Raw genomic sequence first — 25,384 nt, 5'->3', positions numbered from 1 at the left:
TTTTCGCTTTTTGGTTATCCGCAGGCTTGTTCTCTGTGTTGTCTTATTTTTTTTATTGCTTATTCTTTGTATGTACTGTTTGCCTGGAAATAAATAAAAAAAAAAAAAAAAAAAAATCTATATAAAAATATGTTATACATCTATATAAAGGTAACAGAATCAAAACGCGCATACAAGTCACACACAATCAAAGCAAATGATAAGTAGTAACTAGGAATTAACTATAGGCTTAGCTACCAAAAAGGAGCAAAAGCATGAGGCTGTTATAGAGTAAGCCGAGGCCTTTGATACGAGTGTTGGCTCTGCAGAGTTAAGAATCGGACAAGTGAAGTCTCGATGTTTCCAACAGTATACATGGCCGTTTTCAGGAGGGGACACGAGCTATATCCTGATGAAGACAAGCAGGCTTTACTCTTAAAAACGTCGAGACCGACTCGGCTCTACCTCACTGCCAATACTATGTTTACATTAGAGCATGGGCGTCAATCGGGGGAGGGGAAGGGGGACATCTCCCAACTCTCCCCTAAAATGTCTTGTCTTGGTCCATCCTTGACGATGCTGGTGATGATAGGGATGAAACGCCGTCAAGATATTACAAGACTATATTTGAGTTGTTTTTAGGTACAGTAACCATGATAGCAACAATAGGTGCAACAATAGGCATTAGTTCCAACATCTAGAAGGGGGCACATCACCCCTCAGAGAGCATCTACGTCCTAATTCAATTCCAGGGGCCCTAAAGCGGGACCCGAACCCCACGCCGTAAATGTCTTGCCCCCCCCCCCCCCATCTTTCAAGACTAATTGACGCCCCTGCGTTAGAGTTGTGGTTTTGCTTTACGGGTAAGTGTGTTGGTTTATAGTTTTTCTTCTAATGTTGATGCTCGGAGCTCACCCGTAGTTTAGTCTACTAGCTGATGTGCTCTTTTAGAACCATTTACTTATTTGAATAAAACATAAGCAATAAATAAACATGTGCTCAGTGACAAATATATATAATTTGATCACATTACTTTTGGCAAAAAATTTCCTCAACTTAGCATTTGATAATACATGATAGCCTTTCCAAACAAACTTAATTACTACCAGTTTTCGAACGATTTTCACCTTGAAATCTGAAACCTCATGCCTGTTTCATTGTTGTTAAAGACAGTGGACATTTATATTGGTAATTGTCAAACTCCCAAAGACCAGTCTTCTCACTTTGTATCTCAACATATGCATCAAATAACAAACCTGTGAAAATTTGAGCTCGCTGTCGTCGAAGTTGCGAGATAATAATGAAGGAAAAAACACCCTTGTCACACGAAGTTGTGTGCTTTCAGATGCTTGATGTCGAGACCTCAAACTCTAAACTTGAGGTCTCGAAATCAAATTCGTGGAAAATTTCTTCTTTCTCGAAAACTATGGCACTTCAGAGGGAGCCGTTTCCCACAATGTTTTGTACTATCAACCTTTCCCCATCACCAAGAAATGTTTTATGCAAATAATTACTTTGAGTAATTACCAATAGTGTCCACTACCTTTAATATACCAACCTCTCCCCATAACTCGTCACCAAGTAAGGTTTTATTCTAATAATTATTTTGAGTAATTACCAAAGTTCAAGTGTGCCTATCGGCGGAATGGTTTAACCTAGTTATAACAATGATTATGTTAGTTACCGTGTCAAGGTCGTTGCTGTTGTCATAATATTGACGTGAATTGTGCAGCCATTTTTCCCATTGTAAGTTAACAACAGTCTACGTTCTTGTGTATTCACCCGATTCCTCCATGATTCACCATTAACATCACGAGTTCTGGTTCTGCCCGCCCGTGTCGTTCATGTACATGATCAATCCGTCAATACACACAATTAACCAGACCTGTGATCCTGCAACAAAATGGCCGTCAAAACCATTTTCGTTTATTCTGTCGCTGTGGTGGTTTTTACTCAATGCGTGTTCATTGTATACGGGCAGCAGGAAGGTAAGGCTTTATCTCAGTCTTATAGTTGGTTGTGTGAAACTGAATGTTTTCAGTCTTGCTTGCGACTCTGCCAAGTATTTTCAATGATTCGTTATTTCAAAACAATTACATTTTTGGGGGGTTTCCTGCTGGCTGTTTAAACCCTTCACTGAGCGGACGGGCCATTTTGGTTACCACATGAAACTCATTTTGAGTCACTGTGTAATACCTGGGGGAGTAACATTGATTGATACCCTTAAATGGACCCTTCCACTACTGTATCTTCAAAACATTTGATGGTTTAGTAATAAAGGTCACTGATGTGCCTTTAGAAACTTAGCTAAATTGAGAAATATACCAATTACTGGTTGAGGGATTCAACTAACATTAGCTGGACATGAATTGTATATATAAAGAAGTCACTTAATATGTAAACATTGGAAAAATCACTCTAAAAATGTTGTGTGGTGTAGTAATATTGTCCCTTTGGTCCCTTCCTAATAAGGGAAATAAATTAATTACTGATGGGTATAACTAATAAACCCGAATATTTCTAGACTTTAGCTGGGCGTATAACGCATTTGCAGGTTTTAAATCCAACTTTTGATACAAAGTCAGAACAACTAAAAATTTAATTATTTGTAATATCTTCTCAGCTGGACCGGCACCCTGTACTTTGCCTGCTTTTTATTTTGACGATTATCAATGCAAAGATGGGAATAAATGCTACAATCATTATCAAATGTGCGACGGTTATAATGATTGCAATGACCAAACCGATGAATTGAACTGTGGTAAGTATTGTCTCACTAAAAATGCACTTTCCCATTTGAGATAATTAATGTAATGTTGATTTTACCCTTATACCTATGTGTATCACAATGTATAGAATAATTGAGTGGGATTCGATTCCACCATCTTCCTTATATACCTTAGACCATTGATTATATTCATTGAGGAAGGGCACAATCCTATACTAAAAGTCACCTGGAAATATAATTTATTTTTCTTCAAACATTAGAGTATAATATGTTTCTGAACAATAACATACTTTTTTGAGTAATTGCTTTTAACGAGTTATATGTTTAAACAAATAAATAAATAAAGTTGTGCGGGGGTGATCCGCCTACCCCTTTTGTGACGTCAATCGAGGCAGACTTTGCCTCAATCGAACACCTAACACACGTACGTGCAAGTACATGCAAATCCTAGCCGTGAGTTTGTACGTTTCGAAAAAGTTTTTGTTTCTTGCATTTTCCCGGCAATGTCGACCAGGTGTATTGCTGCTGGATGCAGCAAAGCAACTAAAGATGGGCTCAGTTTGCAAGTCTTTTCCAGCGCTGTTCAGAAAACACTTCAAGCCGTCGTGCTTCGAGAATCCGGAATACACTACACTTTTTGAAATGAAGAGAAAAGTTCTTTTCTAAAACATGACGCCATCCCAACAATTTGTCCAGCTAGTGGGGAATTCGAAGAAGGTACCTGAGAGACGTAACAAACCTATAAAGGAGCATGCCTAATGTGAAAAAAATCAGGAATGTTTCAACTTTGAGGGCATGTTTTTAGCTTGCGCTAAGCGTCACTATCTTGTGTTGGCACTGCATGCGATTAATTGCGCCTCGATTTACGTCACGAACAGCGCCCTCTCGGGTCGGGCTTATTTTCAAATTTGTAAATAACATGGAAACTAATTGTTTTAAACCTTAGTTAATTGTTTATTCACTCATCAAAACACATATTTTAGTGACAAAAGCTTTATTTTGACAAAATACCACCTCAAGGTGACTTTAACAGTGGTTACCGCAAACAATTAAAATTAAATATAATTGGGATTTACTCATAAAATCATCAAGTTTATACCTATTTGTTTTTATAGCTGTAGAATTATTCCTTGTGCTCTGCCGCCAATATCAACATTTTCACATTTTGTTAAAAAGCAAACTTGTTTCGTTATCTCTCAATTGACTGATTATTAGATAGTTGTGGCGGTTACGACTTGTTCTACTGCCCGTCATCTCGTCAATGCGTGTCAAATAATGAGGTTTGCGATGGCAATCTGGATTGCCCCTATGGTGACGACGAAGACCTGCCTGAATGTTGTATGTATTCAGTTTGATTGTATCCGTTTATTCTTGACACTACAATCATCCACGAAGGAGAAAAATTGGGCCTGCTATAAGAGGACCATTGACAAAAATAAAAATTCGTAAGCAATATTCCTTCGATTGGACAGACTATCCCAATGAAAAAAGATCGAAGAAAACTAAAGCTTTTAAACTCATGTAAAGCTTATTGTCGTACACACATAAACTTGTATATTGATTTAAAACTGGAAGTGTCTCTGCTTGGCAAAGGATGCCTGGGGCCAGTCCCCTCATTTTCGAGAAACACGAACAGAGCTTCGAAAAATGCTCCTCTGAAACTAACGAGCCAGAACAAAACTTCACTTATTATTTAAAGACACTGGACAGTCACCTTTGGTAATTGTCAAAGACCAGTCTTCTCATAAAGTGACAGAACCGTGCAGTCGGGGCCCGGCAGTGGAAAGACACTGTTCTGGGTGCACGGCAAAGTGCAGAGTCGGAGGCACTCGTCGGAGAGGTGGCTCGTGGGGGCCAGCGGCGCTCCGTCTCCCACGAGCGTTACTTGAAGACCCGGTCCGTTATTAAAGTACGGCCGTGGAGGGCTGCCGGGCTCTCGCCCTGACAGAACCATCGTGCGTACAATGGTACTGTCAGATCAGGGGCCAATTTCATAGAGATGCTAAGCACAAAAATTGGCTAAGCATGAAATTTCTCCCTTGATAAAAACAGGATTACCAACCAAATTTCCACATGATTCTCAGGATAAGCAAACAACAGCTGAATACCAGTAACAAACAATATGCAAAAAATTGAAATTTGGTTGGTAATCCTGTTTTTATCAAGGAAGAAATTTCATGCTAAGCGAATGTTTGTGCTTAGCAGCTCTATGAAATTGGGCCCAGATGCCTTAGAAAGTTTTCGTGGCTAAATTAACCTTTCTCTCATTTTTTTTATTTCAAACTTCTTTACTTTTGTAATTTTGTTTTTCTTTTTTCGTTTCTTCCAGTCCCCACTATTTGGAACTATTGGAGAGGAGGTCAGATAGCAGGAATGGTCATCGGTTACGTCATCTTTCTTGTCATTGTCATCGTCATCGTCGTGGCAGTGAACAAGAATTGTAAGAAATAATCATAGACACTTTTGCCTTAGCGACTTCTGTTTTATAGTACTTTTTATAAAATGCAGTTTTTAAAACAATATAGCGCTTTATCACGACTCTGAGGTCACCTCGTTGTCATCTATGCCAGGTGTACCAAACTATGCTTGAAATTAACATGACCTATTTATACAGAACCATGTATATAAAATTTATATTTTTCTGTAAAGTAGATGTCTTTTGTACAGTTCAACCGTATAGTAAAATATCTTTTTCTACATCAGATTCGAATAAGCGACCCCTTTACACAGCACCAAATATAGCGGTTTTATCTATATTAATTTGTATTTTTGTATTATGTTAATTATATATGGGGGTGAAGTGTCAACCAGAAAAAGCTGTACTGTTAGATAAAGAACCATTTTCCATTCTGAACCTGTTCTTTTTCCACATCAGACCCCTATAAAGCACAGAAAAAGAAACCAACGGGAAGCAACTGAGAGTGAAACTAACAATTTGTACAATGAAATCACACACTGCGGTATAATGACAGATAACACATAAGGAATTAAAGACATTGAACACTATTGGTAAATTGTCAATGACCAGTCTTCTCACTCGGTGTATCTCAACATATGCATAAAATAACACACCTGTGAACATTTGAGCTCAATCGGTCGTCGAAGTTGCAAGATAATAATGAAAGAAAAAACACCCTTGTCACACGAAGTTGTATGCTTTCCATACTCTATGGTGCATTTAGATGGCTGATTTCGAGACCTCATATTATTCTAAATCTGAGCTCTCGAAATAAAATTCGTGAAAAATTACTTCTTTCTCGGAAACGAAGTTACTTCAGAGGAAGCCGTTTCTCACAATGTTTTATACTATCAACCTCTCCCCGTTACTCGTTTCCTGGTAAGGTTATATGCTAATAATCATTTTGATTAATTACCAATAGTGTCCACGGCCTTTAAAACAAGACACACAGTCCACGTATACCTTTAGCTCACAAATTTCTAGCGGGAAACTGGAATAGTCCATGAAACATAATTGTTTCAGTTTTAATTCGCCTAAATGATTAGATCTGATCACAAGACTGTAATATGTTATTGTCACCTGAAAATAAATACAGTGAAATGCATTTTGGTTTTGCGTGTCTATAATGTTTTAAAGACACTGGACACTATTGGTAATTGTCAAAGACTAGTCTTCACAGTTGGTGTATCTCGACATATGCATACAAAAAAAAACTATGAAAATTTGAGCTCAATCGCTCATCGAAGTTGCGAGATATTAATGAAAGAAAAAAACACCCTTGTCGCACCATGTTCACACGAAGTTGTGTGCTTTCAGATAGTTGATTTGAGGTCGAGGTCTCGAAATCAAATTCGTGGAAAATTACTTCTTTCTTGAAAACTAAGTTACTTCAGAGGAAGCCGTTTCTCACAATGCTTTATACTATCAACCTCTCCCCATTACTCGTTTCCAGGTAAGGTTTTATGCTAATAATTATTTTGAGTAATTACCAATAGTGTCCACTGCCTACCTTTAGCTTACAGTTTTGTAGGCAAGAAACTGGAATTATAGTCCATGAAACATAATTGTTTCACTTTTGATTCGCCTAAATCATTAGATATGGACCCGAGACTGTAAATGTTTTATTGTCGCATGTAAAATAGATGCAGTGAAAGGCATTTTGGTTTTGCATGTCTATAATGTTTTAACATATACACTAACAAATGCACACTAAAAATTACCATCATAATCATACACAAAATACATCACGTATTTTACCAAGTAGTTCCTATTTGATTTATATCCATAATTCACTCAGTATATGTTTTGCCATATCCCCAAAACGCTACATCGGGTTTGTGTTAATATATAATTATCTACATTTTTATAAGATTGAAACGACGAAGGGTATTCAAATGAACTCGAATAGTGAAGAGCTACAATTGCGGCACAAATTGTGGCAATAAATCTACCATCCCCCGTTCCCCCGCTCACAATGGTTTTTTTCTGTACATCAAAATTGCCACTGTCGTAATTGCTTTTCCGCTGGGGATTTTTTTCTTTTTTAAACTTTATTCAACAAAGAAAATCCTTAAAAAAATATATAAAAATAAAACCAGGAGAATTTTTGAGGATTGCCATTCTGTTCTACAGATGAACAAAATTGCTCCGTCCCGCTCAGTGTTGTTAACCCCTTTAGCTGGAGCGTTGAAACAATTCACTCTAAAAGCTCACGGGTCAGAACTGACCCGGATTTGGGTCCCAGGGGGGCCAGACCCATTTCTGGGTCGGTTTGACCCGAAATCCGTGTCAATATGACCCGGAATCAGAGTCAAAATCCCCGCTTTTAAGCAAATTTCGGGTCACAATGATACGGATCCGGTCAAACTGACCCAGAAATGGGAATGGCCCCCTGGGACCCAAGTCCGGGTCAATGCTGATCTGGGAGCGAATGAGAGCCAACATTTAACGGGGCGCTTGGGGCGAGCGGGCAAAACGATATATTACAGGGATTTTAATATAATATTGAGGTTAGCAGCTATGACGCAATAAGAAGTTTACCACTAAACTTGTAGATATTCAGTATTTTGTTTTTTTGTAATGGTGTAAGTGGTGTAGTTGTTATTTAAAAAAATAAATAAATAAATAAATAAATAAATAAATAAATAAATAAATAAATAAATAAATAAATAAATAAATAAATAAATAAATAAATAAATAAATAAATAAATAAATAAATAAATAAAGATATTGCAGCTAATTTTTGTGATGGAGTCTATTAAAATCTTATTCTGGATGATATTTTGCAATTAATAGCGAGTTGTGTATTCAATAGGAGACTTTCCAACGCTAGGTGGCAGCAGACATACCGGGTAAATTTCCATTGTTTACGTAGTTCTGAACATGCGCATAATTTCTGAGAACAATGGATTTACCCGGTAAGTCTGCTGCCCTCTATCGTCCCAGAAAGTCTCCCATTGTCTGTTTAATTTGGTTGCTCTGTTTGTTTTGCGTGCTTAAATAAAGAGACTCAGAGAGCAATACTTTCGTTTTCTACCTGTGGTAACCCTAAGAAAAAAGAAGAAGAAAAAAAAACAGACAAAGAGGGGACGAGATTTGACACGTGCAAACAATTGATTTCAACAACTTTCCCATTGGTTGCGTGCCGTATCGACCCCGCAGGTCCTTCTCGTTCATGGATTACTGAATAATGACGTGCATACGATGCAGGACTGGATAATTATACGCGTACCTTCTTCTGTCAATGTAAAAGACAATACTGAAACTGAAGTAAAACAACCCAACTAGACCACCTAAAAAGAAATCTACACATTTTATTAACATAATTAGTTATTATAACTGGTGTGAAACGAGCCCCAAATTAATATTACAAGAACAGAGGATAAGAAGCGACAATTTACAGTCTCCAGATGCAAATAGGAGGTGTTTGACGAAGACGGTTCTCCCAAAATTTTAAACGGCGACGGCATACCCGCTCAAAGGCTGAACAAAAAGACCCGTGCCGCGAATTGGTTGACTGAACTCATATGGCCCAATCAAGCTTATGAATAGAAATTTGCCACCAGGTTACCTGACGTCACATTTCGAGGCTCGTGAATAATGGGTGCGTTCGTTTAGCTTCCCTGGGTCGACCCCGGTGTGCGGCGTTTTTTTTTTCTTCCAGGACGAACGTGGGTAAGTATCTGCACACGTTCGTCCTATAAAAAAAAACGCCACACACCGGGGTCGACCCAGGAAAGCTAAACGAACGCACCCAATGTCAGAGAGTGGCCTGTTTAGCCTAGATCAATTCCCGTCCATTTGCACCTTTCACCTAGATTTATAGGCAGACCCCAAGTGCAGCTGCCAAACGTCACCTCGGACCAATCCAATAGTAGAAAGCTTACGTCACGTCTATGACTGGGACAACACTTGTAATGTTGATATTAAGTTTACATGATGAAGAAATAAATTTAATCGAATCTAATCTAATTTTAAACTCGAAGACCTTCCAATTCATATAATGACCGCCAAATCGGCCGAACAATAAAACATCAGCGGGGTGGACTTTAGCTGAAGGTGTTAAACAACGGCCGTCTCGATCCCGTTAACTATATTTATTTATTGACTCTTCTAAAATAGTTGTCAAGAATGGTTACGAAACCAGCCAAAAACTTGTACATGTGACATTGTATTTTGGCTGGTAACCCTATTCTGGCAATCATGTTTTTGTATCTCTGTCAAGCTTACCTATATGCTGTGCTTCATCCGCTCTATGAATTTGGGCCCTTGTGTCAAGATTGTGTTAGATTGAGTTTTATGATGTTTCCTTTTCTGGTATCTAATACCAGAACTGCTGGAAGTCGTCTTATTGAGACGAACACTATTTTCGAGAATGTTGTTTTGCTCATTTCTGAAAAACTACAGCACCTCAGCAAGTAATATTTTAGTTAAAAATCCGTTGACAATTTGTTTTTGTGTCATACAAAAAGTACCCAAACCCTTCAAACAAAATAACAAAGATTATTTAGTCGAAATGGTATTCTATAAAGAAATATTTGAAGTGTTAATTGGAAACATTAAGCCTGTATCATTAGTAGTAGAGTGTTATATATTATTATCTACGTGCTGTACTATATCCTTATCATTCCATAACTAATTTTTTACATTGGAAAGAACTTTCATTTCACTGTGAAAAGTGTCTTGGTTATAAATGTGAAGAGTGAGCATATCTGATACGCCAGCAACGGGCTCTACAGTTTGATGCTGCAGTTGCGGAAAAAAATTTGTATTGGATTTTCAAACTTAACCTTTCCATTTACATTCTTCTCAAATGTTATGTCCCTTATGAATTGAAAATGCAACAATGACTTATCTTAGAACTTGGTTAATATGGGGGGGGGGGGTAAATAATAAGCCGACGTTTTTACTAAGTCTGCACTCTTTACAGAAATACTTATATCGACAGTTATAAATCTATAATGATGTTATCATTTAATATAAGTTACTGTTCTTTAAGGGAATCTGACTGTGTAAATTTAAATAGTTTGAAACGAAACTTTTACAGGTATGGTTTTATCGTATACATCTTCCTTTATATAGTACGTAAACGATCGAATGGTTCAACACTTTGACTTTAAGGAGTCCCATGCCGCTTACGGGTAAACTAAGATGGCGTCTGTGACGTTTCGGACTTACTTGAATATCAGATCTTGGTAGCTGGATGGTGAAGTTTCTGTACGGTCAGTAGAAGCAGCTTTTGGGTTTCCATTTCCTCATACGCATTTGCATCTTCATCTGGAGCTGTCTGAACTACACGGGTTGAATTAGGATTGGCTTTGAGTCGTCTAACGGTTACGATAATGTGTAAGAGTGATAAGACGAAGAGAAAGCAAAAGACAACAGCCAGAGACCATCCTACTCGGGTAACCATGGAGTCCATAGATCCTGAAGAAGGGATCTTACAGTCAGGATCGGGATCTTGCTTCTTGGTCGGTAGCAGAGGTGGGGTCTGGGGTGCAGATGGGGTAGCCTGTCGATCTATCGGTGCACTTGGTGGAGAGTCGGTGTTGGTAGCTGGAGATGAGGTTGTTTGCGATTGTGAAGGATGCACTGGTCCTTTAGATCGATCAGAAGGGATGTTTTCAGACGTCACTAAATTTGTGTTGTTTGTCATGGTTTCTTCAATTGGAAGAACAGATAATGAGGCATGGGAACTACTTCCGGTAACTGGGGTTGCTCCTTTCAAAACAAAACATACTATCGTCAGATTGTTTTCTTGTGATTGTAGATTCATCGCTGTCATCATCTTGTTGTTGTCACTAAAGTGAACAGTCTTAGTCTCTTTCAATAGTATTTGCCGGGATTCACCTCGTGATATTTCAAACCAGTTGAATTTATAACCATTTCCAACTGTTTGACTTGTTTGACAATTAAAAGTAACTATTTGTAACTAAGTAAAAATTTTCACCATATCGCTTTACACTGTTTGACGGTGTAACGGTGGTGTCTATGGGCGAAACCACATCTAGTCGCGCTTGGTTTGAGCGTTCAGTTTTGACTGAAGGGCGATCCCTGTAGATATAGCAGTGGTAATATCCCTCATCATTTGGTATCACGTTCTGTATATGTAAATACCACGTACAGTCTTGACGTGACGTGGTGTACCTGGTTTCATCCACCTCGTTGTTATACAGTCGTAGACCTCTAGAAATAACTGTGTTCTGATGACCTCGTTCCCAATGCAAAACGTATCCAGTGTCACTAGCATTACATTGTACATTTTGGAGAGTGCAACTTAACGACACACCAATTCGTCCTGTCACGGCGACAGTGTCAACTGGGCGTCTCCAGAATAATGACATCCCACGTGACCCACAGATCGATGCCATAACAAGAATAAGCAGAAACATTGTAAAGCTGTCTAGGATGAGAGATGAAGTAACAGCAAAAACTGCAGTCTTTGCTTTGATATGAAAACCAGAGATCCTTACGAGTCACTCCTCAACTTCAAAACCAAACTTGTAAAATGTTGAAGACGGCCACCTTAATACAGCCTTAATACAGGAAATGGTTTACATAAAAATGCAGACTTGGTAAAGGAAGCTCGCCTTTTATGATATTAACAATGTGTGTTATCCTCTCGTATTTTTCTTCATGTCCTTCCTGTTCTACTTCTTAAAGACATTGGACACTATTGATTATTGTCAAAGACCAGTCTTCTAACTTGGTGTATCCCAACATATGCATAAAACGGCGACAGTGTCATATGTTGAGATACACCAAGTGAGAAAACTGGTCTTTTACAATTACCAACATAGTGTCCGGTGTTTTAAAAGAAAATCCTCGTTGAAAATCAGACGGACAAGAAGCTTCGCATGACTGTATTGAAAGAGAACAGAACAAAGAAGTTGCAGGTGCCAACCGTATAGGTGGTTCTTGAAGAACTTACAACCAGAAGTGAGATGAGTCTCGACGTTTCGAGCGGTGTGCTCAGTTTCAAACGACGAACAGAAGACGAACAGAGCACGTCAACAGATGTCGAGTAGAATGAGTGGTGAAAATAACAGCAAACTTCAGTCTTTAATTTTTTTCAAACTAAGAGATCCTTTAACTGTCATATTAACTGCTTAAGGAGAATGGACACTATTGGTAATTGCAAAGACTATAGTCTTCACAGTTGGTGTATCTCAACACAATTATGCATAAAACAACAAACCTGGGAAAAATTAGAGCTCAATCGGACGTCGAAGTTGCAAGATAATAATGAAAGAAAAAACACCCTTGTCACACGAAGTTGTGTACTTTCAAATGCTTGATTTCGAGACCTCAAATTCTAAAGCTGAGGTCTCAAAATCAAATTCGTGGAAAATTACTTCTTTCTCGAAAACTGTTTCTCGTCGTTTCTCACAATGTTTTATATTATAAACCTCTCCCCATTACTTTTGTCTAAGTAAGGTTTTATGCTAATAATTATTTGAGTAATAACCAGTAGTGTCTACTGCCTTTAAAAAAAAATAAATAATTTATAAAGGCAATCAGCTTCAGTCCATGAAACAATGCCAAGTAGGCCTGACTGCATAATGGTTCAGACAACAAAACTCTTTAATGCCAAACTGATTAGTTTTTATTTGTCTAATTTCTACATTTTATTTCTTTTGTTCCTCTTCCAATTTCCGCAATAACACACGAAGTTGAGATGGGGGAAAACACAAAAGCTTGGCAAGAACAACCACATGATTGCCACTCGTAACTTGTGTATTTCGTTTTCTTTGGAGACAGTCATGAGAAGCTTGATGTCTTATTGAGTTTATGTAGATTCTTGCTAACTACAATGTCAGTGGTGCCAACAACCACAGTCTGTCTAATTAAAACCACAGTTGTCAGTCATTACTGGTTTAAAGGCAGTGGACACTATTGGTAATTACTCAAAATAATTGTTAGCATAAAATCTTTCTTGATTACAAGTAATGGGGAGAGGTTGATATAAAACATTGTGAGAAACGGCTCCCTCTGAAGTAACGCAGTTTTCGAGACTGGGGTAGTTTTCCACTAAAACATTTGAATTTGATTTCTAGACCTCAGAATTCGATTTTGAGCTTGGTCTCGAAAGCAAGCATCTGAAAGCACACAATGTCGTGTGACAAGGGTGTTTTTTCTTTCATTATTATCTCGCAGCTTCGATGACCAATTGAGCTCAAAATTTCACAGGTTTGTTATTTTTTGCATATGTTGAGATACACAAAGTTAGAAGACTGTTCTTTGACAATAACCAATAGTGTCCAGTGTCTTTAAGAAGTAGAACAGGAAGGACATGAAGAAAAATACGAGAGGATAACACACATTGTTAATACCATAAAAGGCGAGCTTCCTTTACCAAGTCTGCATTTTTATCTAAACCATTTCCTGTATTGAGGCTGTATTAAGGCGGCCGTCTTCAACATTTTACAAGTTTGTTTTTTAAGTTGAGGAGTGACTCGTAAGGATCTCTGGTTTTCATATCAAAGGAAAGACTGCAGTTTTTGCTGTTACTTCATCTCTCATTCTAGACAGCTTTACAATGTTTCTGCTCATTCTTGTTATGACATCGATCTGTGGGTCACGTGGGATGTCATTATTCAGGAGACACCCAGTTGACATTGTCGTCGTGAAAGGGGGAAGAGTGTCGTTGAGTTGCACCCTCCAAAATGTACAATGTGATGCTGGTGACACTGAATACATTTTGCATTGGGAACAAGGCCAGAACTCTATTTCTATAGGTCTACAAGTGTATAACAACAAGGTGGATGAAACCAGGTACACCACGTCACGTCAAGGCTGTACGTGGTATTTACATATACAGAGCGTGATACCAAATGATGAGGGCTACTACCGCTGCTATATCTACAGGCATCGCCCTTCAGTCAAAACTGAACACTCAAACGAAGCGCAACTAGATGTGGCTTCGCCCATAGACACCACCGTTACACCGTCAAACAGTGTAAAGCGATATGGTGAAAATGTAACTTTTAATTGTCAAACAAGTCGAACAGTTGGAAATGGTTATAAATTCAACTGGTATGAAATATCACGAGGTGAATCCCGGCAAATACTATTGAAAGAGACTAAGACTGTTCACTTTAGTGACAACAACAAGATGATGACAATGATGAATCTACAATCACAAGAAAACAATCTGACGGTGGTATGTTTCGTTTTGAAAGGAGCGACCCCAGTTACCGGAAGTAGTTCCCATGCATCCCTATATGTCCTTCCAAGGGAAGAAACCATGACAACCAATAGAAATATAGTGACGTCTGAAAACAACCCATCTGATCGATCTCATGGCCCAGGGCATCCTGGACAGCCACCAACAACCTCGTCTCCAGCTACCAACAACGACCCTCCACCAAGTGGACCGATAGATCGAAAGCCTACCCCATCTGCACCACACACACCATCCCCTCTACCGACCAAGAAGCAAGATCCCGATCCTGAAAGTAAGAGCCCGTCTTCGGGATATACAGTCACCTTAGTAGGAGGAGCTGTAGGAGCTGGTTTCTTAGTTCTCCTCATAGTAACCCTCATGTACTTTCTTGTCTTTAGAGGACGATCTCAATCCAAGACTATTGAAAGACGTCAATCTCAAACACCTCAAGATGATGGAGGAGAAAGTGATGCAGACGGGATAGCAGAAACCCAACTGCACGGAGATACACCAAGGTGTGATCAAGAAAATGACCACACTAGCTCTGCTGGCAAGATGTCAGTAGAGTCCCCAAAGGAAACGGTTACTGTAGTAGTGGAATCGGACTCACACCAGCAGGTAGAGTCAAATCATGATCTGGACAATGTGGACGAACCTCTGTCCATTGAAACTCACGGATCAGTCAAGGGTGGGGAGAAACAAAATTATAAACAGAATCATCCTGAGTCCGTGTATGCTTTGGTGGATAAAAGTCGCACCAAAAGTAAGACACTGGGCGCCATTTCATCTGAGGAGGCATCTTCGAAAGTATCCGGAGGCGGGAAGGATGGCTCGAAGCTGAATCGTGGACCAGACAAGACTCAGACTTTGAATAATCCTTCTAAACATGGAATCTCGCCTGAGCATCCAACATCAACCGTCGCTGTGAAGGATTTGCCGGTACCAGGACGCGTTGCTGACCGTCAACAGTCCGGTCAGAAACCCCCACGCGTCATTCCGTACCATCTCTCCAAATGCCGAGCTAGCACCATGGCCCAAGCCAAGACCGCGCCAGAGCAGACGGCAGAGCGTGAAGAGGACGGGATCGTCAAGGATGACCCACGACAGAGGAATGTGGAAGGTCTGATCTACGCTGACTTGAATCTATCGCGAGGATCGGCAAGAATCATCAACACGGAGGAGGAGATGCTTTATGCTGACATTGGAAACAAGAATTAGACTGTGGGGTAAGCTGGGGGGGGGGGGAGAACAGGCCACGCCCCTATAAGCAAACCCAGGTTGGTTTGATAAGGGGCAAGGGTGTGTAATTATTGTAAACACTTGGCACAGTTACAAGGTTGATCATCCATATTGATTCAAATACTAATTTTCATGCAAAATACTCGAGTCTCCACAAACCACAACGAATCTATCATGTTGTGAAAAAAAGAAAAGGAAAACAAAAAGCAAAATCGTAAATGAACATTATTTTGTATAAATCGTTCGAACCCCCGTTGTAAGGGATGGGGTAAGCAAGTTACGGTACAATGCTCTGGGTTAGAGAGGGGCATCCCGTGGGTACGCCCCCAGGAAATCCCATTAGAAATGTAAACATCAAAATCTACTTTTGAAATCTACATAGGAACGGACTTCGAAACCCTCTAATTCTGTTCTCCAATCATTATGAGAAGAAATTTATTCCTACATGTATTCCTCATTCTCCGAATCTGAAAGAATATCTATGGCTATTTGTCTCTGTACATCAGTTGTATAATTGAAACAATAAATTTACAAAATTACCAATAGCATTTAAAAATAGGCGTTACCGAACATACTGCATAACAGTAACATACACTGTTTTATAGAATGTGGTTACTGACGTGTATAAAGTTTGATGAATATGCTGTAACGATAGATACTCAAGGAACTAGAACTATTTTAATTCATCCGGAACTCATTTCCTCGGTATGTTTTAATTATATACACAGGACAGCACAATATTGAACTAGTAAATAAATGATGTGATTAGTAACCAAATTATTGTAATAGTTCACATGACACCGTACTCAGATAATCAGAACGCTTTGGTTAATTTTAGTATCTTACTGTGGTCCCCAGGCCTATTTTTGTTTTTTGTTGGCGATCATTCTTTAGTTATTGGTTTTATGTAAATTGGCTTATTCTTCTAAAAGTTTTTACCACAGGCTTGATGCATCATGTTTGTGGGTAAAGGGAACTTTATGAGTTAACTAAAAAATGTATTTTTTTAATTGTTTAAGGAGCACAAAGGCAATGGCCAGGGGCAACAAATTTGTTGTATTCGTTGCCTTCATGTAGTACCAGGCCCCTATTTGTTAGTTCTCGTTGTGAGGCATTTATTTCAACATTTCAAAATGAAAAAAAAAGCTGGTGTCATTTTAATAAGAGATTGATACGTCGATTTGGTATTTGCCTGTTTGATTGAACTATCATGGCTAATATTTTCATCATCGAGAAAAAAAAACACCACATCTTTATGATGAACACTAAAAAAAAACTCAAAGTTGAAGAATTGTTAAAGGAGAGTTGTAGTCGAATGTCTTGGAACCATTGTTTTGCATCAGGGAAGGTATAGCTCCATCTTCTATGATTCTTTTACATATACATACCAAATACAATCGGCTCAGTTTAACAATCAATGACTTTGAGGAGCTGTCAATAATTCTCAATATTTTCAAATTACAAAAAGGTTCCTTCCTTTTTTTAATTTTCCGCCCATGAAAATATAGGTTTAATTATATCATTCTGCTTCACCGTCAAAGATGCACAAACATAATTGTCACTGATCAGCCCCCCTCATCTCTAGGGATATAACACTTATGGGGTATGTACCACATTGGATGTTTAGTCAAATCTGACAGCTCCAAACACTGCGTGTTTTTTTTTGATATAAAAAAATAATGATAACTGATAAATATTAAGAAAACTGAAAAAAGACGACAGTTTTGTAATCTTTAATTTTGTGTAACCGAATTTAATACACTTGCTATGATGAACTGATTATTTCCTGAAGCTCACGATGCGATTCATAATAGTACAATTTTAGACCATAATAATTTTGGTTATAGGACAAGGAAGTTACCCCACATTATTGTTTTTACTTAGTATGTCTTACTCGGGTTGGTTTTGTAGTGGTAGTCGTTTTTTTAAGCAGTAACATTAATTTCCAACACGAACTTAAGCTAGTAAACGGATTATTGCCCCTGATTCAAATATTTTGATGCCCTCGGGCAAATTTTCTTTCTTGTAAAGAATGTTTTGTTAATCTTATACTTTGTGCGATTTGAATGTCTTTCTTTTTATTTGTTGCTATGTATGTATTTTAAACCCATTCCGGCCTCTGGCTGCCAAGTTTGAAATGTGTTTTTTACCAACAAAATATTACCGCCACACAAGGAACATGGCGGGTGGCAACATGTGAGACGGTTTAAGCATTGTAACCCCCCCCCCCCCTTTCCATCAAGCCTCGCTTATTGACAGCGGGTTATCGGGTGATCCTTTTCACAACTGCAAGTAGTTGTGTACACTCTCATGACGCTTAAAGTCGTACTTAGAATAATCTCTTGTGTTCTTCAATTGTAGACGGCTTTTAAAATTAATATTGTAATCGGTGAATCAAAGTTTTAAGTGACACATCGATTAAACAATTAATAAATAAAAAAAATTGTACTAAATAAAGCTGCATTAGCACAGAGCAGAAGAACAAAAGACAATTTCTTAATTTGTCCTCTGTAAAAGGCCCAAGCAGACAGCCAATCCGTTATTTTCATTACGTTTTTTTGTATATAGGACGACACGAATTCTTGTCAAAGAGATTAATGTGAACTCATGGCCGAACAGGCTGGTAAACTGACCACTAACCCATTGACCTCATTCAAATGAGCCACTATAAATTAGACGGATCTCCAACGACCTTTAATCGCTCGGTCCCACCGGTCTTATCCAAGACTATGTGATGAGCATGTTCAAGTTCTTGTTTAGGATTTGTATAGTGGCGCATGATGGAAACAATGAGATACTTTTTGAAAGCTCTGCCACTAGAGGGCAATGGTAAATGCTAAACATTCAAAAATACTCAAAAAATATTTAGAAGTCTCTCAGCCTCTTGAAAATTAAATCAGATACATTGTCATACAACTTAACTTCAGATTTCTTCTCAATTTTTGGTAAGTCAGCTTTTTGGAATTTTTGCTAATTACCCTAGAAGAAACACTCCCAAAAACTCATGCACACCGCTTGTTATCATTGGGGAACTCGTGTCCAGTACGTCCTGTTTCAGAACAGTTTGGTTTATGCTGGCAATGTGTTATGAAAAACAAAATACAGTTTGGCTAAATCTAAAAATACAAAATCAAAAACACGCAAAACACAAGGTATTTGCTGTCAATGACCGTCACTCATGCTTTTCCTATTCCTAAGTTGTTGACATTACCTGGCGAAGAGCGCCCTCTCTTGGCGATTGGCAGATATTCTAAAGTTTCCCATTGGAGACTTTTGAACGGGAGGTGGCAGCAGACTTCCCAGGTAAGTTTCCATTGTTCACGCCGTTCTGAGCATGCTCACATTACTATAAGAACAATGGATTTGTCTGGTGAGTCTGCTGCCACCTAGAGTTTTAACACGTCTCCCATTGTACAGATGATTGGCGCAATGATGTTAAACATGACAAGAATTAATATAATGTAAACGATCTTTTTTAAACCAGGGTCGCAAGAAGAGAGTTGCAATGGAGCCCCATTTTTCGTATTAAAGGCTTAGAATTACAATTATTATTTACAATGGATTCACACAATAGAGCTACATCATACGGAAAAGCGAATCTTTTGTGTTTAGCATCATCTGCAGTAATATACCCCGGTATAGCTGAACTTATTACCAACTCTGTATCAATGAATATTCGGTCGATATATTCTTCCTTGGTTCCCTGCATGAGATGCAATATCTCTCCAGTGTTGGCACTGAATATTATACGAACCACACCGTCTTTACTACCGACAGCAAGTTTACTATTACAAACTCTAACACACGCGACACCTTCACTGAAAGCTGGAATAAGGCGTCGACAAATGTCAGTCTTAACATCCCATATTTGAATTGTTTCGTTCGACATTACAACCACCAGACAGTCTTTGTCGATAACCACCTTACGTACAACTGATCGACTGTCCAGCCCTGCGTCCATGTCTCTAGGTTTTAAATTGCTGACAAGAAAACGTTTGTTCTTCCAGTTGTTCTCAAGATGTTTTGCTTTCATGTAGACTTCCTTCCATCTGCACGTAGCAACAAGATTGATCGTTGAGTCCTGCTTGACTATGGCAGCCATATTGAATGACACGTCATTCCGTCCGCCACTAACATCCTGGGGTTTGTACGGGATTTCCTTAGTGAGATCAGTAATGCTACCATAGCGTTCCCATCCATTTCTCAGACATAGAGGGCGCCATAGCGAATCTGTATTTGCTGCATTACGCAAATGTCTGTTGCAGGAAGCCACGTGACTTAAATCTACTGCACCCAGATATTAAAATATAGACTTCGTTAGTTCATGAGGTAGAGTTGTAAGATGGTCTTTACCTACCGAGTCATTAATGGTTATTCCCTGTCTCTTGGTTTCCATTGTCTTTGCTGAAAGGTTTTTAGTCAGTTACTGAAGGTGATTGAATTATCTGGTTCAGTGGGGAGGTGGGCGCGGAGGGATGGAGCGGATAGGGGTTCATTCAAGTCCAGTTGCTTTAGTCATAGAGGATAAGCATCCACTGTATAGCCACTGTTCTGAAATGAAACAATTAAGGTCGTGTGGCAAATCTTGTATGAATGATGAAATGCAGGGAGAGTAATGCTTTACCCTATTGATTTCATCAGGGAGGATGATAAAGGTACTTCTTGCATGGTATTTATATTCCATTTGGCCCTATAATCACCAAACACACCCAATGGGTGCAGCTGATGCGCCTGGCGACGCCAATCAGCTCATAGCAGTCGACAGTCGAGCTTCAACTCAAACTTGGGCCGTGTTTTGGAGTGCCTTCGTATTTTATGCACGACCTTAGAATCTATAGCTCAACTTAGTCTAACTGGTAGTTAGAAACACACACAGACATTTGACTTACATTTCAAACGACACTTGATCATAGAAGAAGGAATGACTCGGCTACGCACCGAGGGAAACACGTACAATCTCAGCAAAAGTCAGCACAGCAGACTTTCCAGTGTTGGGTCTAACATAATATACTTTGTCAATGGCTGCCACAACTGCATTTGAGCCTGCTGATCGCAACGAACTCTCAACACGCATGGATTTGCCAATATTATGCCATATCAATGCACACTTGAACCTATTTTTATTTATTTATTTACCGTGTGTATGAATTAGACTTGCACTAGGTACGTCATCCGATTTAGAGGCGATCCACAGGAGTGGCATTTTTAGATGGGTTTTTGAAAAGCCCATTGTGGCTTTATCCGCAGCAGATTCTTAAACTAGATGCTTGTATAGGTTTTAAGTCAAAGCAAAGGATGTACAATACCTCACCCACGTGCTGGATTCAACAGCCCCCTGTTGAGCTCCAAATGTCAGTTTCACTGCAGTTATAATTATGAAAACGATACGTGCCACTATCACCACAACATGGTTGGTGTATCACAACATTCATTACGAAACATAGTATGTAAAGGTTGGCAATAAACTATTTTTCAAGCAACATTAGTCCTTTTTTTATATAAGTCACCACGAATCTGTCAAGCAAATTGACAAAGATCGTCCCCACCCATGTCAAAAGGGACGGTGTATTTCTCTCTAAAAGTTCAAATAAATTACACACAAGATGAAGAAGGCAAGACTGAGGAGATGTAAGTTGCATTTAATCTAAAAGTTCAGCCTAACGATAAAAATACTTATAAAAGGTAAAGACTCCCGATAAGTGGAAAAAGGATACCAACATTTAAAAAAATATAAACGGTTCACATGAGTCGCATGGGTTATGTTGCATTTAATCCTCATACATGCGGTAACTTATGGGGTACTTTTTCTACATGCGGTAACGGGTGTCACGACCGGGATTTCAACCCAAACTCTGCTGAACAGAAACACAAGAGCTTGAGTCCGGTGCTCTTATCTGCACGTGAGTTTTGTAAAGCGCTAGGGTACAGCCACCGTAACTCTGCATATTACCTCTGCATATTACATCGTGAGCTTATAGGAAATGGCGTCCCATCACAATAGTTGTGACATGTACATTACTTGCATGAGAAGCGAAACTTTGTATAACAAGTACTTAATTAATCCTAAATCGCAAATAAAGCTGCTTATCACACGGCAAAAAAACGGCAACAAAGCAGACAGCCGATCCGTTTATTAAGTATTTGAAGGGCAATATAAAGGTCCTGTCTATAGTGTATTATACAAAGATATTGGACTCATGGTTCGTATAATGGTATTATGTCCTCTTTGCCAACCGAGGTTGGAAAACTATGAAAAGAAATCAATGCAAAACTCAAACAGTTTGCCACATTTTAAAATTATGTCACAAAACTATTCAAAAATAAAGTTGAGTTTATTGCAGACAAAGCCACCAATCATAGGAATAATTTTTTTTCATTAAAAATGTTGCAATTTTTTTAAATTTTGCCAGAATATATTTTGTTCACTCGATTAAATGTTTTGCAAAAATTAGGTCAACCATGCCAACAGTTGTTTATCAACAATGGAAATGTCTTTTATCCGCAAAGATTGTCCCACCATTTCATGGCACTTTACTAACCTTGGAATTCTGTGCCTCTGTCACAATAAAACAACGCTCTTTTTATTGGCGCCGAATGCGCAGATTTATGTTGTAAGACCGCCACGAAATTTGGTCCAGTTTGGTTGAGAGACAAATAAACTTATCTGCTAAACAAGGGGACAGGTAAACTCATCTTCTAAGCAAGCTTTGGTCGGGAGACAAATAAACTCATCTGCTAAGCAGGTTTCGGTAGTGGGACAGGTAAACTCATTTTGCTAAGCAAGGTTTGGATGAGAGACAACAAAAACTTATCTGCTAAGCAAGTTTTGGTAAGGGGACAGGTAAACTCATCTGCTAAGCAAGCTTTGGTTGAGAGACAGATAAACTCATCTGCTAAGCAGGTTTCGGTAGTCTGACAGGTACGCTCATCTGCTACAAGCAAGCTTTGGATGAGAGAAAAATAAACTTATCTGCTTAGCAAGTTTCGGTAGGGGGCAGGTAAACTCATCCTCTATAAGCAAGTTTTAGTCAGGAGACAGATAAACTCATCTGCCGAGCAAGTAAGAAGTACCCTAGTGGTACAAAATATATTTGCCAAAAACTAGACAATAGAGAGATCCAGCCAGCCAGGAGAAGAAATCACATACCCAATCTCAGCAGCGAGTGTGGTAGCTTCTATCAAGAGCACTACCAAGGATCAGCGCTATTCAATTGATGATTTTGTTCAGCGCAACCATAAAACAGATAAAGTCATCAGTTTGGGTAGTGGACAGATAAACTCATTTGCTAAGCAAGTGGTACCCAAGTGGTACAAAAGATCTTTGTCAACTTCGCATCTCTTAACAATAGAGAGATCCAGCCAGCCAGGAGAAAAACCACATGCCCAATCCCTAACTGTAATAGCTTCTGATGTCAGGAGCTGTACCAAGGAAAAGCGCTATTCATCTGCTACTTTTGTTAAGCTCAACTATAGAACAGGTTAAGTCATCTGCTAAGCAAATTTGGGTTGGGGACAGGTAAACTCATCTGCTAAGCAAGCTTTGGATGAGAGACAATTAAACTAATATGCTAAGCAAGTTTTGGGAGACGAACAAGTAAATTCAACTGCTAAGTAACCTTTGGTTAAGAGACAGATAATTTAATCTGCTAAGCAAGTTTGGGTAGGTGGACAGGTTAACTCATCTGCTAAGGAAGCTTGGGTAAGGAGACAAAAATTCTCAACTAGACAAACTTTGGTTGAGAAGCAGATAAACTATTAAGCAAGTTTGCCTAGGAGAAGGTAAACTTATTTGCTAAGCAAGTTTGGTTGGGGAACAGGTAAACTCATATATGCTAAGCAAGTTTTGGTTGAGAGACAGATAAACTCATCTGCTACGACAGCTCTTCGTCAACTGCAAATCTCTTAACAACAGAGAGATCCAGTCAGCCTGAAGAAGAAACCACATGCATAATCTCTGCAGCGACTGTGGTAGCTTCTATTGTCAAGAGCACCACCACGGATTAGCGCTATTCAATTGCTTCTTTTGTTCAGCTCAACTAAAATTTATATACAACAGATAAAGTCATCAGCTAAGCAAGTTTGGGTAGGGGACAGGCAAACTCATCTGCTAAGCAAGCTTGTTTTTGGAGATAGAACTAATCTGATAAGCAAGCTTAGGTTGAGAGACATACAATTATCTGCTAAATAAATCTGGGAAGGGGACATGTTAACTCATCCGTTAAGCAATCTTCGGTGTTAGGCGACAGGTAAACTCATGCTAGATGAGAGACAAATAAACTTATCTGCTAAGCAGGCTTCGGTAGGGGGACAGGTAAACTCATTTATTAAGCAAGCTTTAGTTGAGAGACAGATAAACTTATCTGCTCAGCAGGTTTCGGTAGTGGGACACGTAAATTCATCTTACAGAAGTCCCACAGGTGCATATTAAGAGACTTCAAAGTTTGCAGAACTGGGCTGCACGTGTTATCTTTAGGTTAGATCGCCGCCATGATGCCTCTTCTAAGATCGCTTAGAAGATCGTACATTCACAGTAACAGCAGCTAAGGAGTGGAATGAACTTCCCTCCTATATTAAATCTGCTCCATCAGTGGGTGTGTTTAAGCATGTTCTCAAAACATACCTCTTTCCTAATTGATTTTTTTACTGTTTTGTTTGTATAATGTTTAATAATATTGCTCTTTCTATTGTAAGCGCTGTGATATGGTTTTACTATGAACAGCGTACCTAATGCATAATTATAATAATAATAATAATAATAAGCAAGCTTGGGTTCAAGACATGTTAACTTATCTAGTAAGTAAACTTTGGTTGAGAGGCAGATAAACTCAACTATTAAGCAAGTTTGCCTAGAGGAAGGTAAGCAACTTTGGTTTGGAGTGAGGAAACTCATATGATATTAAGCAATTTTGTGTTGGAGGAACGGTAAACTCATCTGCTAAGCAAGCTTGGGTTGGGAGACAGATAAGTTTATCTGTGAATCAAGCTTTGGTTGAGAGACATACAGTAGGGACAGATTAACTCATCTTCTAAGCAGGCTTTAATTGGTTGGGCGACAGGTAAACTTGTCTGCTATGAAGCAAAATTGCGTAGAGGAAGGTAAACTCATCTGCTTAGCAAGCTTTGATTGAGAGACACATAAGGTAATCTGCTAAGCAAGTTTGGTAGGGGGAGGTAAACTCATTTTATTTTGTTTGAGCCATAATGACCTTGATAGGAGGTGGTATATTCGCCTTTTTGAGGTATGGCGGACGTGATAGGAGTGTACTGTTTGGTTTGGATGTATACACACAAATTAATACCCAAACCTCTGGTGTTGTAGTATTGTGGCCGCAATGACTCAAAAAAGGCTTATTCTACGGTTAGTCATGTTCAGTGCCCATGGTTAATTTTTGGTTCCACACCATAGAGGTTACTTTTTCTCTGTGTTGTTGCTAGTAGCATATCACCATGAGAGCTGCGTTTGAAACAGCAGCAGGGCCTGAGTTGGGGTAGGGGATTCCACAAGACTACAGGGCTCAATATTATGTTCACAAGACAAGAATTAAAAATATATATTAGGCCGTGTCCGAAACGGCGACTTTGGCTAGAGCTACGGCTAGATCGCGCGCGTCTGCCTATTCCTCAACACTAGTAGACGCGCTGATCTAGACGTAGCTGTAGCCGAAGTCGTCGTTTCGGACACGGCCTTACTGTTTTAAAGCAATCGCACAACATCGGTAAACAGTATTGTCCAAAGGCCCACACATTGTGTATCACAACTTACATTTAAAGTAACAAACCTGTGCAAATTTAGGCTCAATCGGTCATCGGAGTC

At 39.0% G+C, this 25,384-nt stretch overlaps 2 protein-coding genes across 2 annotated transcripts; one reads left to right on the top strand and one right to left on the bottom strand.

Annotated features, from left to right (window-relative positions):
• Positions 1–1,696: 1,696 nt before the first annotated feature.
• On the top strand, positions 1,697–5,587 carry LOC117296325 (atrial natriuretic peptide-converting enzyme-like). The gene is made up of 4 exons (XM_033779188.1): positions 1,697–1,967; positions 2,603–2,740; positions 3,923–4,045; positions 5,037–5,587. Exons 1-4 carry the CDS (start codon positions 1,883–1,885, stop codon positions 5,156–5,158), a joined length of 468 nt encoding a protein of 155 aa, XP_033635079.1. The 5' UTR covers positions 1,697–1,882; the 3' UTR covers positions 5,159–5,587.
• Positions 5,588–18,953: 13,366 nt separating this feature from the next.
• On the bottom strand, positions 18,954–19,870 carry LOC117296712 (F-box/WD repeat-containing protein pof11-like; the record flags this gene model as incomplete). Its single annotated transcript, XM_033779754.1, has 1 exon — positions 18,954–19,870. A coding segment is annotated over one exon (825 nt), but the record flags the coding sequence as incomplete, so codon positions are not given.
• Positions 19,871–25,384: the final 5,514 nt, after the last annotated feature.

This window comes from Asterias rubens, chromosome 11, assembly GCF_902459465.1.
Source record: "Asterias rubens chromosome 11, eAstRub1.3, whole genome shotgun sequence".
In the NCBI taxonomy this organism is placed as follows: domain Eukaryota; kingdom Metazoa; phylum Echinodermata; class Asteroidea; order Forcipulatida; family Asteriidae; genus Asterias; species Asterias rubens.
This window is presented reverse-complemented; position numbering and strand designations above follow the sequence as displayed.

Bases quoted from the DNA above. Each gene is read 5' to 3' on its own strand.
- LOC117296325 (XM_033779188.1), top strand. From the start codon at position 1,883: ATGGCCGTCAAAACCATTTTCGTTTATTCTGTCGCTGTGGTGGTTTTT. The intron at 1,968-2,602 runs GTAAGGCTTTAT...ATATCTTCTCAG, and splicing joins TGTATACGGGCAGCAGGAAG to CTGGACCGGCACCCTGTACT. The intron at 4,046-5,036 runs GTATGTATTCAG...CGTTTCTTCCAG, and splicing joins CGAAGACCTGCCTGAATGTT to TCCCCACTATTTGGAACTAT.